Source organism: Alternaria novae-zelandiae (assembly GCF_023758075.1).
Source record: "Alternaria novae-zelandiae strain BMP 2774 chromosome Unknown scaffold_3, whole genome shotgun sequence".
Taxonomy (NCBI): domain Eukaryota; kingdom Fungi; phylum Ascomycota; class Dothideomycetes; order Pleosporales; family Pleosporaceae; genus Alternaria; species Alternaria novae-zelandiae.
Window position 1 is genome coordinate 996,598 of NW_026056963.1, and position 17,138 is coordinate 1,013,735.

The 17,138-nt window shown below is 52.3% G+C and overlaps 6 protein-coding genes across 6 annotated transcripts; 4 read left to right on the forward strand and 2 right to left on the reverse strand.

Moving 5' to 3' along the window:
- Positions 1-668: 668 nt before the first annotated feature.
- On the forward strand, positions 669-2,492 carry J4E88_002307 (uncharacterized protein; the record flags this gene model as incomplete). Its single annotated transcript, XM_049395972.1, has 4 exons — positions 669-795; positions 848-1,152; positions 1,202-1,628; positions 1,684-2,492. 4 exons carry the CDS (start codon positions 669-671, stop codon positions 2,490-2,492), a joined length of 1,668 nt encoding a protein of 555 aa, XP_049258376.1.
- Positions 2,493-3,517: 1,025 nt separating this feature from the next.
- On the forward strand, positions 3,518-4,680 carry J4E88_002308 (uncharacterized protein; the record flags this gene model as incomplete). Its single annotated transcript, XM_049395973.1, has 2 exons — positions 3,518-3,807; positions 3,864-4,680. 2 exons carry the CDS (start codon positions 3,518-3,520, stop codon positions 4,678-4,680), a joined length of 1,107 nt encoding a protein of 368 aa, XP_049258377.1.
- Positions 4,681-5,215: 535 nt separating this feature from the next.
- On the forward strand, positions 5,216-7,471 carry J4E88_002309 (uncharacterized protein; the record flags this gene model as incomplete). The annotated part of the gene is made up of 6 exons (XM_049395974.1): positions 5,216-5,291; positions 5,348-5,446; positions 5,498-5,683; positions 5,730-6,353; positions 6,403-6,538; positions 6,592-7,471. The coding sequence occupies 6 exons, from the start codon at positions 5,216-5,218 to the stop codon at positions 7,469-7,471; spliced, it is 2,001 nt and encodes a 666-aa protein (XP_049258378.1).
- A 1,227-nt stretch (positions 7,472-8,698) lies between these two features.
- J4E88_002310 (uncharacterized protein) lies at positions 8,699-9,305 on the forward strand (the record flags this gene model as incomplete). The annotated part of the gene is made up of 2 exons (XM_049395975.1): positions 8,699-8,968; positions 9,027-9,305. 2 exons carry the CDS (start codon positions 8,699-8,701, stop codon positions 9,303-9,305), a joined length of 549 nt encoding a protein of 182 aa, XP_049258379.1.
- Positions 9,306-12,407: 3,102 nt separating this feature from the next.
- J4E88_002311 (uncharacterized protein) lies at positions 12,408-13,232 on the reverse strand (the record flags this gene model as incomplete). The annotated part of the gene is made up of 1 exon (XM_049395976.1): positions 12,408-13,232. The coding sequence occupies one exon, from the start codon at positions 13,230-13,232 to the stop codon at positions 12,408-12,410; it is 825 nt and encodes a 274-aa protein (XP_049258380.1).
- A 1,217-nt stretch (positions 13,233-14,449) lies between these two features.
- Positions 14,450-16,183, reverse strand: J4E88_002312 (uncharacterized protein; the record flags this gene model as incomplete). Its single annotated transcript, XM_049395977.1, has 4 exons — positions 14,450-15,086; positions 15,531-15,723; positions 15,800-16,082; positions 16,178-16,183. The coding sequence occupies 4 exons, from the start codon at positions 16,181-16,183 to the stop codon at positions 14,450-14,452; spliced, it is 1,119 nt and encodes a 372-aa protein (XP_049258381.1).
- Positions 16,184-17,138: the final 955 nt, after the last annotated feature.

A 17,138-nucleotide genomic window follows, 5' to 3' on the forward strand; every position in this document is an offset into this window, starting at 1 on the left:
CTTTACCTGGACTTGTCGAGACATCCTGTATTATGCATGCGTTGAGTTATGAATAGGAGGCGAGAAGTTGTCTCCATGGCTGAACTTGAATGCGCATCGAGTTCTTGAAGGCGACGGAGAATGACGCGGTCGTGATGCGGAGACCCCACGAAACGCGTTGGAAGGACGCGCCATAGCTTCGTCGGGACCCCTCGCTCGAGGACCTGGGGCAACCCCTGCGTTTGACTAGGTGTCAGAGTAATCCTTTTGACGGCTCGCTGAGCATCTGAATGTCAGCCTCTTCTGTTCGGCATGTGAAGACTGACATGGCGACACGTGAGCGTCCCAATCCGGCATACCTCGGCATTTGCGCGTATGACGTGAAGCTTCAAACAGCAAGTCACCCGGTCTGTGACGGCAACAACCAATTGCAGCGCTCGCATTCCAACGCACGAGATCATCAGACAGCGGCTTGCTGCACTCCAGAACGCGCTATGTGCGGTCGACTTTCAGCAGCTGGCGGGTTCCCCGGATTGCCTTGGCGTGGAGTAGTTCCTGGCATGTGAAGATGTCCCGAAACTTGCTAAGCCTCTTATAAGTCAGTAAGGGTTGTCCTGTGATTAGCGACACCTCATCACTCTGCTCTCCTTACTCACACCTACCCCTCTTACGTGTTGATACTTAGCAACATGTCGAAACGCTTCTCAACCGCTGATGTCGCGTCGCACAAGACAGCGAGCGACTTGTGGATCATCGTAGATGAGGATGTCTACGATCTCACTAACTTCCAGGAGGAGCACCCAGGAGGCAAGAAGAGTATGTGCAACCTCGATGCACAAACATGATTCGCGAAGCTGACAGTCGCAAGTCCTCCAACGCGTCGCCGGAAAGGACGCCTCGAAGCAGTTCTGGAAGTACCACAATGACAGCATCCTCAAGAAGTACCAGAAGCAGCTACAAGTCGGATCGCTAGACAGCAAAGCCGCGCCTCCAGCTCCTCCAGCTACTGCTGCGCCTGAGCAGAAGAAGGCGCCGAAGAAGGATGTGGTCAAGCCAGAGGCCAACTCTGGTGTTATTGCGCCACAGCCAACCGAGGCTGCCGCTGAGGAGTCGGAGCCTTTCGATGCCTACGGCGACCTCATCCCATACGCAGACCCATCGTGGTACCAAACAGTATGTCAGCCTACATATCACGCATTGGCATCGCTAACACCAGATCTAGTACCACTCTCCCTACTACAACGATACCCACGTAGCCCTCCGCGATGAAGTCCGACAATGGGTCGAGGAGAAACTCATGCCCAACGTAACCGAATGGGACGAAGCGAAGAAGGTGCCTGACGAGATCTTCCAGGAAATGGGCGAGCGCGGATACCTCGCCGGTATGCTCGGCATGCACTTCCCTACCGAATACACAGACAAGCGGGTCCAATGTGTGCCGACAGAGAAGTGGGATCACTTCCACGAGATGATCATCACCGATGAGCTGTCAAGGACAGGCAGTGGTGGTCTCGTCTGGGGCCTGATCGGAGGATACGGAATTGGCGGACCTCCTCTGTTCAAGTTCGGCAAGAAGGAGCTCGTCCAGCGCATTGGACCAGACCTATTGAGCGGAAAGAAGAGAATCTGTCTCGCCATCACCGAGCCAGGTAAATTACCTCATTCTGCCCGCAATATGTTTCGACCAATTACTGACTGCAACAGATGCCGGTAGCGACGTCGCGAACCTGACCTGCGAAGCCAAGCTCTCCGAAGACGGCAAACACTACATCGTAAACGGCGAGAAGAAGTGGATTACCAACGGTATCTGGTCCGACTACTTCACAACCGCTGTCCGCACTGGCGGAGAGGGCATGAACGGTGTGTCAGTGCTCCTAATCGAGCGGAGCGCTGGTGGCGTCTCCACTCGCAAGATGGACTGCCAAGGTGTATGGAGCAGCGGCACTACCTACGTTACCTTCGAGGACGTCAAGGTCCCCGTCGAGAACCTCATTGGCAAAGAGAACCAGGGCTTCAAGGTCGTCATGACAAACTTCAACCACGAGCGCATCGGCATCATCATCCAGTGTCTGCGCTTCGCCCGTGTCTGCTACGAGGAGAGCGTCAAGTACGCACACAAGCGCAGAACTTTCGGCAAGCGTCTCATCGACCACCCCGTCATTCGCCTCAAGCTCGCGCACATGGCACGCCAGATCGAGGCAAGTTACAACTGGATGGAGAATCTCATCTTCCAGTGCCAGAAGATGGACGAGATGGAGGCTATGCTGAAGCTTGGTGGCGCTATTGCCAGTTTGAAGGCGCAAAGTACCACAACCTTCGAGTTCTGTGCTAGGGAGGCAAGTCAGATCTTCGGCGGCCTGAGTTACAGTCGTGGTGGACAAGGCGCGAAGGTCGAGAGGCTATACAGGGATGTCAGGGCTTACGCTATCCCTGGTGGATCGGAAGAGATCATGCTTGACCTGAGTATCAGGCAGGCGCTGCGAGTGCACAAGGTGCTGGGTATGAAGCTGTAAACTGCTTTAGCGCTACATTTACTTATCTGTATCAATACCATACATCATCTTCCGTCATGAGTCTTGTGGCCGTTCTGGCTCGTCGATGTTAATGTTGGCGATTGGAGACATGCAGAGCCGCCCGGGCGCGTGACGTGCACGTGGCGGAGAAATACAACCGATCCTGACTTCCCAGCTCTCTCATCACGAAGCCACGACGCGTCGCCGCAGCTAAAAAGCTCATTCGCGACTCCATCCAGGGGCCACCACATACTGTACCGACCACTTAAACTGCACGCACAGATCAATTCAGGTCATTCGAGGCATGTCGCCAGCTTCGAGTTCAGCGTGTTTACCCCCGCGGAAGCCCCACCAGTTACAGCTTCATCTACGGCAGTTGCTGCCCAGCTGCCGACAATATGTTCGATACAACCTGTGACCGCATCAAGATTACAACCCATGACCTTACTGGTGGTCTCACAGAGGCAAAGGATCCCACTACGCCATCCCTAGGGATCTAGTCAAGTGTTCTGATATTAGGGTTTATCCATACAAAGGATAGATGGCAGATGTGCAGGGTGCAGCGACCCCACGTGTATACTCTACACTTACTGAAGCGACACGTGTATGCGGAGGTCTCAGTAATCCTATGTATCGACAAGCCGATCAGGTGTTCAGCCGCAGCACAACAGGCTCCCCTTGCTGTAGCACTCCAACTGGTTCCATATGCCGACCTCGCAGCGGTCCTCATCGCACAAGATGCGGGGTACGAAACAATACACTTGAAATCCGGGACTGAGAGAAACCCAACCCAATCTATGATCATCTCTAGATCTTGGAAGGCAACAGATCATGTATCATCGAGATGAAGGTCAATTAACATGTCAACAGGGAGTGTATCCCGATTTGTGTCTGATGAACGGGCAAGAGGTTGCTATAAAGCATGAAAACAACGTTGATGAATACACAGCACGGTATAACACAGCCCCAACACAATCAGAGAGCACGCCATCTTCACGACAACCACGATCACATCAATCATCAACATGGCTCCGGTAACCGAAGTACCCCGAAGGGTCGAGTGGAACGGAAAGCAGGTCCCAGTCTACCCTATGGAGACTATCGACTTCTCCGCGATCCTCTCGCAAGAGCCCGCTGAGCTCGAGAAGCTTCTTGAGTGCTGCAAGAAAGAGGGGTTCTTTTACCTGGACCTGAACAATGTCGATGGACGTCGATTCATCGATGACCACCAGGAGTTGTTGAAGGTCATGCACCGCTTCTTCGAGTCTCCTATTGAGATCAAGAACGAGTATGGACTGATCGCTCCTCACCTTGGGTGAGTTACGAAGCCCAGAATACCTCAATTTTCATGCAAGTACTGAACTTTTCTAGATACGAACCTGTTGGTTCTCGCAACGGTTCGCTGGAAGGCAAGCGAGACGGCTATGAGATGGTCAAGATCTCTCGCGATGAGATCCAACGCGAGTCGCCCCACATTCCTCGCAACATCAAGAACAGCTCCGATCTCAAGGTCATCGAGAACGCCATCTCGGGCAACAACATCATGGGCAAGGCCATTCTGGCAGCTCTGTCAACTGCCTTCGGCCTGACGGGTGGTGCGCGTTTCGAGAACCTGCACCGCAACCACCGCCCTTCAACGAGCACGTTGTCCATGATGCACTACATCCCTTCGCACCCAGTCAAGGACGGCAACGTCGGCCACCAGAAGCACACCGACATCAGCTCATTGACAGTGCTCTTCACCGAGCAGTGGGGCCTCCAGATCCGTCCACCGGGCAGCAAGGAGTTTGGCTTCGTGGAGCCCAAGAAGGGCCAAGCCATCATCAACGTCGGCGACTCTCTTCGCTTCGCCAGCGGCCACACCTTCCAGTCGTGCATCCACCGTGTTGTGCCGTACGACTACACCGAGCATCGCTACTCGGTTGCATACTTCCTTCGCGCTGAGGACGAAACTATGTTCCAGGACAGCGAGGGTCGATATGTCACCTCGCGCCAGTGGCACGACGAAAAGTTCCTGGCTTTCCTTGCATCGCCTGCGGATCAGGCGGCTGCTCCGAGCTCTTTGCTCTTGGGTGGCATGCAGGAAGATGAGACTGATGTTTACGGTCTTCCTCAGACGAAGCCTGTCGCTGTTGATGCGGCGAAGAACTCTGGTGTTGAAGTGAGTGCTGTCGAAGTCAGCGCTTAGTAGAACCTCTGGGCGATGGGATGTCTTGTTGAAGGGTCTTCTCTATAGCTTCAAATAAATTGTACATAGCTAGCAACACGTTCTGCGTAAGAATACTCATGAACCTCCTACCCTTGTTTTCCACCAACCTCAGACCACTGACGTATGATACTGCACATTTGACAAGAGGATCATGTGTAGCGTTACATCATACTTTGTTTGCCAATGAGCGCTACTGCCATAAAGATGAACATGTCCTCAATACCCCACAAAATAGAATGAGGACGTAGAGTGCATCGACCGGGATCGAACAAGAACTAACCTGGATGTTGGCTAAACCGGTACATTTGCCGCCACTTGGCACTATATGTACATTCCTCGACCTGGGTAACCCTTCGATATGATCACATTCGAATGATTCATGGGATTAACCACGATGCTGTTCATTTTGGCTTTGCTTTACTCTAGAAGTGTCATTGCGTGCGACAAAGATCATCACTACCGACGTCATGATCGCCACCTACAACGGCGTGATACATCCCCCTTATTCCCTCCAATGTTGACGCCAAACGAAGAGATTTTGGTATCGTCCTTCGACAACACGTCTATAGCGTCATGGTCTAGTTACTACTGTGATTACATGTCCCTTTCCTTCAAGATCAAGAAAGAAGCTTGCTGACCGTCGCAGCGCATAAGCGGAACCTCGCAGGGGAGAGTGAGACGGTTCCACGATGGACTGTTGCGCGATGGGCTGAACATGACTTCAAAACAAGACTAGACAGCTATCGTATGTTATTCGTCGCATCTACTTGAATAAGAAGGCTAACTAGAGAGGAAGACGTTTACCTTGACTACCCAGTCCATCGTGCTTTGTCACTTGACTATGGCAACGGTAGCACATACCACGCAACACTCGAGGAAGAAGTACTTGATGAAGATGAGCCCACAGGCGATGCGAACAGAGTTCCTGCGTTTCATGGGTATTCCGGCTCAGGTAACGTATCCGCTGAGTACGTCTACGTCGGTACGTGTTACTCGCATTGAAACATTTTCGATGCTAAACCCAGTAGGTCGAGCTTCTCAAGAAGACTTCAAACGTCTTCTTGTCCTAAACATCACGCTTCAAGGCAAAATCGCCCTCGCGAAATACGGCGGCCCCTTCCGCGGCCTCAAAGTGAAGAACGCACAAGCCTTTGGTATGATCGGTGCTGTAATCTTCACAGACCCCGGGGACGACAGAAACATGACAGCCAAGAACTACGCCACGTATCCGGAAGGACCGGCAAGAAATCCAACGAGCATTCAAAAAGGTAGTGTCATGGATTTGAGCACGTATCCCGGAGATCCGACAACACCTGGATACCCATCTAAAGAGGGCGTAGAGAGGAAGGAAAAGAAGACTGTGCCTGCAATCCCGAGTTTGCCGATTTCGTGGATTGAAGCGAAACCATTGTTGGTCGCGCTGAATGGTCATGGTGTTGATGCGAAGACTACGGATCGTCCGAATTGGGTGGGTGGAATCGATGGGGTTGAGTACAGTTCCGGGCCGTCAGAAGCTGTGCTATCGATGAGCAATATAATGAGGGGCGAGATCAATTGGATCCACAACGCGATTGGCATTATCAACGGTACGAACGAGGATGAGGTTGTTATCGTGGGGAATCATCATGATTCTTGGATGATCGGTGGAGCAGGCAAGTCAGGAACGCAAGCCGGGACTTTGGACAAGACTAACGTGCACAGCGGATCCGCATTCGGGCTCTGCGATTCTCATTGAGTTGGCTAAAGCAATCGGTGCTCTGGTGAAGACGGGATGGAAGCCAAAGCGAACCATCGTGCTATGCAGCTGGGATGCTGAGGAATACGGTCTAGTCGGAAGGTGAGCCATCAAGTCGGAACGAAGATGAGCACTCCAGCTAACAGAATTCACAGCACCGAATGGGTCGAAGAATACCTACCATGGCTGAGATCCTCCGCAGTATCCTACCTGAACATCGATGTTGGCATAGCAGGCACCATCCCAGATTTCGGTGCCACCCCAGATCTCCACGCCCTCACCACGTCCATAGCGCGAAAGGTCATCTGGCCGCATGGCTCAAATCGCACCCTATATGACGAATGGGAAGAAATGACCGGCGAGATCGATACTCTAGGTGCACGGAGTGACTACACGGCTTTCTTTCATGGCGTGGGCATCTCCGCTATTGATATGGGCACGACAAGAGCGCCACTCGACCCGATTTATCATACGCATTCGAACTTCGATTCCTACCACTGGATGACTAAATTTGCGGATCCGGGGTTCGTGATGCACAAGGCAATCGGTCAGTTCTTGACATTGATGTTGTATCGATTGGTCGACGAAGAAGTTGTACCGCTTGAACCGGCAAATTACGGAGTGGAAATGCGAGCGTGGCTCGAGGACTTGAAGGGCGTCATTGAGGCTGCAAATGCGACAACCGCAGTAGTGATTGGAGAGCTTGAGAATGCAGTTGCGACATTTGAGGATTCGGCACAGCAGTTCAATGCTGCTCGAGACATGGCCGTGAGTTCAAACAGTTCGCTTCTCATCAGACAGGTCAACCACAAGGCGCGCGATGTTGGGCGCGGCTTCGTCAGCCAGGGTGGGCTTCCGGGCAGAGAGTTCTATAGACATCTTGTCTTTGCTCCTGGGGTCGATACTGGTTATGCGCCTGTTACATATCCTGGAGTGACAGAGGCTGTTGCTGCGGGCAATCTTACTCTGGCAGGGGAGTTTGTCGGGAGGACGGCAAAGGCGATCTTGGCTGCAGCAGCTATTCTCACACCGTAGATGCAGGTTAGATATAGCATGTCAGAATGTATTTGAGAGGAGATGGCGATAAGCTTACTGCAGTTGATGCGACGTCTGCCCTTTTGCTAGCCAGCTTGTCTCCGTCTTCGCTGGGAGTAGACGAGGCCGTGGTCAGGTTTTCATGCCAGCATTAGATCGAGACGACTGTCATGTAAACCTGCAGATGAGTGGTGCGAGTTGATACAATTCGAGATGCAGATGACGGTCAGCGAAGCGGGAGGCTGGAGGCCAAAATAGACTCCCAGTTTGCGACGCGTTCTCATTGGTCGAGCCGAGCACAGCCACAAAGGGCATTGTGACGAGCACACTCGCATGCATATCTCTGACACTGCACCACCGAGTCTATAGGTCCGGGTAATGAGAATGTATGTATGCACCTAGCCTCGTGTGAGCTTTCGCCTTGCGCGATGTTCTCTGAGACAGACTACAAATGGACTGACCGGTGAAAACTTCGGAATACGGCCCCCAATCTCTGGGCGCCTGATGCATTGACAACCACAGCCTTTGGCATTCGCCGACATCGACACATTGCAATGCTCCCCAATAGTGAGCTTATGGCTGGTGGCGCGAGATATGATTGGGGTAGAGCTTGTATGGTCCCCAGCTTGACAGGCTTCACGCTTTGATGTCGCTATAGGCGGGTGCAAGTAGGTACCTAGGTAGGGCAACGACACATCGCTTCAATCACGACTGTGACTGTGAGTCACAGTAAAAACCTTGAATTGTATCGGCGAGGTATACACGATATCGGGCTAACCCCGTCAACATCAGTCAGGCCGAATGCAGCAAACTCTCCGATTCAACCCCAGGCAACCACCCGTATCCGTAGATCCCTTTACCACAGCAGGGCTGACCCCCAAACGTACCCATACATTTGGTACGAGCCTGTCAGCCATAGGGCTGCGCCGCCAATGTGTCTGCCTTGGACGCCGCGCGACGACTTGAAACTGCTCTTGCCATGTGAAGGTGGCACAGACGAGGGCAAGGCCAATAGCAAATGACGTGGGTGTGCAAACGAGCACAAACACGTAAATAGTGAGGTGGTACCCGTCGCGACTTCCCTTTCTCCCCTTCACCTCTCACTCAATCAATACGCGCCGGGAAAACCTTTCCTCTTACAACGAAACCGATACCACCACTGCTGTCGCAGCTACCCATCATTCATCACCATCCGCACACGGCTCTCTACACATACGAATCAACACCATGGCGATCGCAAACCCACTCCTCAACTTTGTCGTCCGCGGCTTCCAGGCTCTTTTCGGTATTGTCGTACTCGGAATATCCGTCTCACTCATTCGCGGCCACCACTGGGGTGGTCTCCCCGCTAGTCTGGGCTTCTCAGCCTTTGTCGGTGGCGTCACGATTCTAGGAGCAGCGATTGGAGTCGCAGGACTGTTCTTCAGCTTCTTGGATGGTATGATTGGATTGATAGTCGACGGCGCTGTTGCTGTCATCAACGCGGCAGGTGGCATCGTAAGTGCTAGCCCGAGTTCTGCAGGACCTCTCAGAATTTTGCAATCGGGCATTTCAGCTGACAAAGATCAAGGTTCTCGCTCTCAAGATCTCTGGTGTGGATTGCGATGGCGACACAACTATAAAGAACGCGACCAAGCTCATTCTCAACGACATCTTCAATGGCGGCTGCAGAGCCGAAGACGAGTGCTGGTACTATTACGCGGAAAACGACCCCAACACCATGAAATCGAGGTGCAAGTCTACGCAAGCCGACTGCGTCTTCATGTTCCTCACCGTCATTGTCCTCGCCGTGACTGCCTTGCTCGCTTTCTTGCGCATGAAGAAAGGCTACTAGATTCGGAGAAGCGCGATGGTGAGTATTTCTGAATCAAACCATTCATTTTCATCCCGCTAATTTTAACAGCGACCACAAACTATTGTAGCAGTGATCCAACTTATCCACACTTGACGTAGTGTTGCGCATGTCTCTGGAGGATTTCACGACGGTCTCTTTCTCGCATCACGATACCCCACTTCAAGCAATTTCATCATCTGTGCATTTTGTCACATGAACAAGCGTTTCGACGCTCTCCGTAGTTTCTCACTAAGCAAGGTACAATCCTTATGGTAGTCGACGCAGTTTAGTCGTGGCCTATGTGCGACACACACCGTTTATGAACACGAAGTAATGAAAGACGAAGTTGCACGTACTTATTACCCGCTTTTGTGCAACTGTGCTGTCAAGCTTTGCTGACGCCGAGGCGGGTGAAAGGTAACACCATTCGGAAGAGCCTCGAAGGATTTGATCTTCCCCAACGTGTGAGCAACGGTCCCTATGGTTTGATATAGTAACAGAACGAAGCACGATTCAATTTATTCTTCTTTGATAATCCACACATTTGTCATCTTAAGTCACAGGCAGCTGACCAGCCACGATGCGCGTGTCCCCGTCATTTCCTGTCTTGATTGCGCGCAGTATCCAAGTTCTCTTCAGCGCTACTGTGTCCGTTATCACTATATTCTTCATCGCTAGCCATGGGACGGGCCCACTTCCACCTATCTTAGGGTCTTCAGCTGGAGTGGGCTTATCGACGTTGGTTGCTGGACTCTCAACCGCCATTCTCCGTAACTACCTGCATCCCTGGATTATAAACACCATTGATGGCGGTATTCTGTCGCTGAATATGGCTGTAGGCTCTGTAAGTTTACAACTCGGTCGTACAGCCATGCTGCGACGTCATCTCACTAATTCACGTGGTCAGATGATGGCTTCTGAAGTGAAAGGCTATTCGTGCAGTGATCTTGGTGCGTACGAGAACTTGGTCGTCTGCCCACGGTGGGGCATGGAGTACCCTGAATACTTCCAGTGCTTCTTCGATTCCCTTCAGGACGACAGTGGTATGAGGAGGCGCTGCGTTCTCTATCAGTGCAATATTGCCTTTACCCTATCGAACGTACCAGTAATCATTGTCATTTGGGTCCTGGTATATGTAAGGACAGAGAAGGGATGGAGAGTGGGTGGATGGACTGTTGAAAGGGTACGAGGTTTATACGAGCCTGTAGATTCACACAACGCAATCCCCATGGTAGCTATCCCAGACAGGGCATATCTGTCTTGAATTGCCAAAACCCTTTGAAGGTCTCGTGGAGGATCAGTGTTGCACAGGATAATATAGCACGGAAAGCTCTACCCAAAAGGTACGATTCTGTGATGTACTCCGAAGTGGTGTGACTGTACGACATTGTCGTCGCAGAACACGTCGCAGCTACCCGCAAGGCTGTGCAGGCGCTTCACAGTACCATATACACATCTCTCTCGCTTCAGTCTTCTTTCAGACTCACCCAACACCTCCAGCATCAACCTTCTTCTACTCCATCTCTGATAACCTTACTCAATGGCGTTCACCAAGACACTGATACCCTTATCCATTCTTCGAGGCCTCCAAGCTCTCTTCGGAATCATAGTCCTAGGCCTATCAATAACTCTCATCAAAGGCCACAATCCCAAACATGCCGTACCTTCGATGTCCGACGTACCGAAACTTCTGCCCCTTGCGGCAGGCATCGGTGGTATTACTCTTGCTGGTTCACTCATTGGTTTCCTGTTGTCGTGGACAGAATTCCTACGAGGCTACTTCGAAGTGGCCATCGACATTGTCATTCTACTTGCTAATCTTGTCGGCGGCGTGGTGAGTCCTTCCGGTTCGAGTATAGATCATGCCTGATCTAGTCACAGCACTGTACTTGTTCCACGCTAACCAGACACACAGCTTATAGCCATGCGACTACAGGGAAAGAATTGTTCCGATGAGAGTTCACACAATAGATATGGCAATGGCGATTACCCATTTGACGGTGGTCTCGGCGGTATTGATATCTTGAACGGTGGATGCACAACAAAAAACGACGGAGGAGGCGCGTGTTGGTATACAAACTGGGACAGCAAGTCTAGCAAGCTGAACACTCGGTGCCAGCAAAGTCAAGCAGACTCGGTCTTCATGTTCTTGACGGTCGTGGTGCTATTCGTAGTACTGGCTTTGACTTACTTGCGTATCAAGAGGACGCATTGAAGCGAAGCTGAGCGGGCTAGATGAGAGGTGGTGAGACCTATTCAGGGAAGAGTAAGGAAGAGGAAAGAGCGTGTAAAGACGAGGATCAACGCATGTACTTCAAGTGGTTTTGCAGCGAAGAGAATTCCATGTAATGTAATACCATGTTTCAATTCAGCCACTCACTAAACGTGCACACTGCCGTTCAAACTCCCATACTCTTACTCCGCAACCGCATCAACGCCGTGCACATCGAGCCTTCGGGTATCCACTTCACTCATACCCACACCTACGCCAACCCATGCAAACACATTCTTCATGACTTAAACGGGGCAAGACTGTAGGACGAATTAGCTATGCTTCGACGATGAACTGTTGCGCAAGCATCTTACGCTGCCGCAAGATCCACAGGTCTTGGCATCGCCGCTAATAGTAGAGCCGCACTTTGGGCAGTCGCTGTGGAAGTTGACAAGTTCGATTGTAGACTGCATTTTGACTGTTTGCTGTCTCTTTCTTGAAGTTTGTGGTGAAATGTGGTGTTGCGATGTTGTGGAATAGTAGATTGCTGATAGATGATAGAAGTTGGAGGGGTAAAGTGGGGTTGATATACAGAGCTTCTGCAGGGCCAGGCAGCTACTTCAAGCCGAGACGGCTAGTGCACATGCCGTCAGATGACTGGCACGCGGTAAATGCGGTGGACCTCGCGATTGGAGGTGAGTGAGACGCGTGGGATAGCTGTTTCGCCATACGGGCGGCAAGGGAGACGGCTCCGCCCGATAGGAAGCAAGTAAGTGGAGTAGGTTGAGAAAGACCAAGGGCCGCGAGGCATGGGTCCCGTAACCATCATTTGATGGGAGGAAAGGCCGAGAAGAAACTCTAGACAAGCTTCTGTTTATTACCTATAGATCCTACCTAACATGGCAGATGACTTGTCCGTTGATAACAGCGAACCAGCCATCTTCCTTCTTCTCCATTTCCCTCCATGTCGCTGCGATCTCTTCGAGATCCTGCTCCGTCGCATATCCACTGTCCAGAGCCCGCTGTTTGTAGTCGCTTTGCACCGTTCGATCGGCCCAGAGTCCGCACCACCACTGTCGCTCTTCCGGTGTGCTGAATGTCCAGGCGGCTACGCTAGCCTCGATGTCGCTTCTTGGGAAACCGGCTTGCAAGGCTATCGCATGCACGTACCTGCCCATGTTCGGATGTGCCTTGAGCCCAAACGCAATCTTGATGTATAGTTCCTTCCACTTTTGCATTCCTGGATGCTCTGGATACCAGTCCATGGCACTGTAGTTGCACTCTCGGACTGCGACGATGCCGCCTGGCTTGGTCAAGCGCTTCATTTCCTTCATCGCACCCAGTGGGTCTTGTAGATGCTGCAGCACTTGATGCGCATGTACAATATCGAAGCCAGCCTCTTCTGCACCATCGAGCTTGTTCCATTCATGTATATCCCCAGCCTCGAACCGTATGTTTGTGATGCCCTTTTCCTCCGCGTGTTTTCGCGCCTTCTCGATGACTTCGGTGGAGGGATCGATGGCATAGACGAAGCCTTGTGGGACGCGCGCAGCAAGGTCGACGCTGATAGTTCCCGGGCCGCAGCCCACGTCGAGGATCTTGAATGAAGGGTTGTTGAGGTAGGGGAGGAGGTGTGGACATGAGTTCTCGACAGTACGCCAGCTGTGGGAGCGGAGGACGGATGCGTGATGGCCGTGAAGGTATGGTCCTGACATCGTTGCTAATTGAGGTAATCGTGGTAATCGTATTGAAGCTCTAGTGAGTAGTAGTCAATTGAGGGTGTAGTGTGTAACTCAAGCAACGGAGAATCAGAGCGTTGTTATACGAACAGTCGTTCCTGCAGCCTGTGTTAGTCGCGGAGTTAGTTGGACATAACGCGTGTGCAGTCGGAAATAACGTGTACAAGTATCTCATACTCCGAAGTCGGTGTCAAAGCACTCTGGCTTTTCGCATACACGTTCGAGAGCCAGGATGGGGTGACAATGGAGGGGATGGTTGACAGGCGGCACCAGGGCATCTCCAAGTCCGAGCATCGGCCATCTCGGTACCATTGCTTAGTCACCCATTCGATCGGCCACCTCCATACCTCTACCATCTACTCCAACGTCTCAAAGGCCAAGTCGCGCATTACCAGAATGTGTACAAGGCACATCGCGTACCTAGCATGAGTCTCACAGTACAACCTGACCCCATCTACCCCTAGCTCCCACCCCAGCCACCCACCAAAACACCAATCACCCTAGTCCCAAAACAGACAATGGTAAATCCTCCCCAAACCTCACAATCAAGATATTACCCACACATTACACACGCGCGCGCATACTGCCGTGCGCCCGCTTCTGCGCAGAACCTCACACTCGGGTCGACTCGGTCCCACTGCAACCAGTATCTCATCCTGAAGTTACCGCATCGAGTAGGTATTCGCACAAACCGTTGATTGCGGGAAACGTGCATTGTCCGTTTTGGATGTGGTCGGCATGTATGTTTTGGGTAGCGCTGCATGTGTTCATGCATGGAATATGGACTGGTGGGTTTGTGGTAAGGACTGCGTGAGCATATACGCGGGAGGGGGTTTGACTGGTGCGCGAGGGATGGATGGCTGATGGGGCGGGGTGACGGATGGGGTAATGGGGAGCGAGGGGACAGGGGATACATATTGAAGAGTGGTAGGCTAATTGGAACTGTATAGTTGTATCTTGGTTCTTCGCGACGAAGGTTGTGGGATGAGGCAATTGTACAAAATGGTAATGCGTATGCTAAGCTAATCGCAAGAGGAAGGATGATGATAAGAAATGAGGAACGTATTTTTCGTACTAAAAGAGGTGATGGTGGTAGTACAAACCCAAGCGAACCACAAAGAGAACAAAGAAAGACCCAAGCAATGCCGCACTACCCATCAATCTACCAGAACACCGACTCGCAAAACATGCGACTACCTCCTCGAGAACCTGCCATCAAATGAGTCTGCCTCTCGGTCATACCCAGACAGACTCTTTCGTCTCCGTCCGCCCTCAGCGAGACTAGCACTCCTCCGACTCCCCTTACTTCTCACCGAAGTAGAATATCCAATGCCGCTGTCCCTCCGACTACCCGGCTGCTCGATCACCTCCACAATATCCTCCTCATGCTTGAGCTGCCGGGTATCGTGATCATCCGAGAGATGCTTGATAAGAGCCTTGACGTCGCCGCAGATGGTATCCGAGTCCGCGTACTTGGAGCAAATTACGCAGCAATATTGGCCGTCGGGACCATCACGATGACACTTGACGACGAAGCGGTTCTGAACTTGGAAGGTACGTTCTGTGTCGTCGGCCCATTTGGAGATTTCCCATGCTTTTCCTGGTGAGAGGTGGAGTTCGCCTCTGCAGTGTGGACAGTAGGGGTCCCGGTCTGATGTTATGCTGGTGGCAAGTTGTTGGGTTGGGTTCCGTTGGAGGTCGTATGCGTATACGCAGTATAGGTTGTTGGAACTTGAGATCATGGTAGTTCCGGTTACGGAGGTGGCGTCGGTGACGGATTGTTCTGGCTCGACATTGTCTCGCCATGCGAGCACTGTTGTGTTGACAGGGCTGCTACTTCGCACGTGTGAACTCCGGGATCGTGGTTCCGGATACTTCATCAGAGCTGTGGATGCTGAACTCATACTAGCACCAGACTGAGGCAGTGTCAACGCGCGCGATGGTGCATGTGATTGCATGTGCGAAGGCGCATGCGAAGGTGCCTGGGACATGATGTGGGATGGCGCATACGGCGGTGCCTGGGATCCTGTCAAAGACTTCGCACGAGATCGCGTACGGGATGTCACGTGTGACGGTACATGCGATGGCGCATGGGAGGTATGGTGAGATGACACGTGTGACGGCGCATGAGAAGTATGGTGGGATGGCGCATGCGAAGGCGGGCGCGAGGTATGATGTGACGATACATGTGAAGGCGCATGCGATGTATGGAGGGTCATTGCTTGTGATGGCGCATGCGACGGGCTCGAACGTGCCGTAAAAGAGTGCATCGACCTCGGTGTAAGCGGCCTCTCATCCTGTTGACGTTCCTGCAACGCAGCCAATATCTCGACCGACGTCGCAGCTGCTACTCTGGATGCCGCATTGATGTTGGCTAGCTGATGGGCGATGGTGTCGCCTGATGTGGGCCCGTATAGGAATGTGGTGACCAGCACGCTTTGGAGGGTAATGATCTGTGACTGGAGGGCTGTATGCGCGGTTACTGGTAGTGACTTGTTAGCTGATGGGTCTCATAGGGTTCAGAAGAGGAATAGCATGCATACCATCGCCCATGGCGAACTCGGCCCCCAGAGTTTCACATCCGATATCCATCTGCCTCATGACCACAGCTTTGTCCGTCACGATAGCCTCATCGCTACCCAGTCGGTCATCCTTCACATACTCGATCCGTCTTGAAGCAGGGTATCCTTTGCTGCGCAGGTTTTGTTCATAGTCTCTTTGCTCTTTAGCCGTGAGCGTCCCGTAGAGATCCCTCGTGGCATCAAAGACATCCAAGAGTGTGTTCACAAGCGACTGCACGACATTCGCCGGATCATCGGGAGGGTTCTGGGGTCGGTCGTCAGTACGCCCATTCATCGAACAACATGCCTTGCTTGCATATATACGGGCCGAATAGGAGGTGTGCTTACTATGACAGCGACGCTCATGATCAGACTTTGCTGTTTTTTACTTGTTGTCGTTCCGGTTCCTGCTTCCTGCCGCACCGTACTTCCCTGATATGTATAAGACAGAAACAAACCTGACTCGCAGTCGAAAGGGGAGCTGAGCGTAGCGAAACTAAAGTAGTTTAAAACTAAGAGCTGAAGCCTAAGAAGTCACGTTCTAGGCACCACCACATAGGGGTCCTCTGTTACCTATACAAAACGTCCCACGCTCTCCAACCCACAGACCCCTTTGAATAAGCTCCGCAACGGATTGCTTCCCCACTCAAGCCCTACTTTGTTATGAATCGCCTCATGCTTGATGATGGCTTGGACAGCTGGCAGGGCGCCATTGGTGCTGAGCGCACCTTTGATTGGAACATCCACCGCTACGGGCCGCGCCAGGAACGTGCCCGCATGGAGCTTGACGTCATTCTCCAAACGTAGCGCCACGCCGATGGGAATAGTGGGTGTGACTTTAGTGCCAGTGCGCGGGGTGGATGCGTCGTATTACTTCTCTGGGTCGCGGTGGAGATGATAAGACCCAAATGCGGGTATAACGCCTTGTGTCATACTCAAACGGGTCCATTGTACGGGTGGGTTTTGCCCACGGTCTCGACGTTTCTGAATTTTTACCTACATGCAACATGATGTAGGGTGGGAGCGGTCTGGGGAGTCGCAAACTATTGAAGTGACTGTATCGTGCATGTCGCTCGAGAGCGTGCATTGGGACGCACTGGTTGCGCTTGGAGAATGCGGTGTCGGAACACGTCATCGGGCGCGAGCAAAAGCGCAAAACGCGATCAAGCTATGTATGCGCCTCCCGCGACGATGCTGCTCAGGTATGGATGAGAACGGTCCTTTTTGGATCGCGGCTCTGTTTTGGGCGCCATCGTGTGATCGGGTGCGAGAGTAACAGTGTGACTAGGGGTTGGGATCGTGGCAGGCTCTCGATCATCGC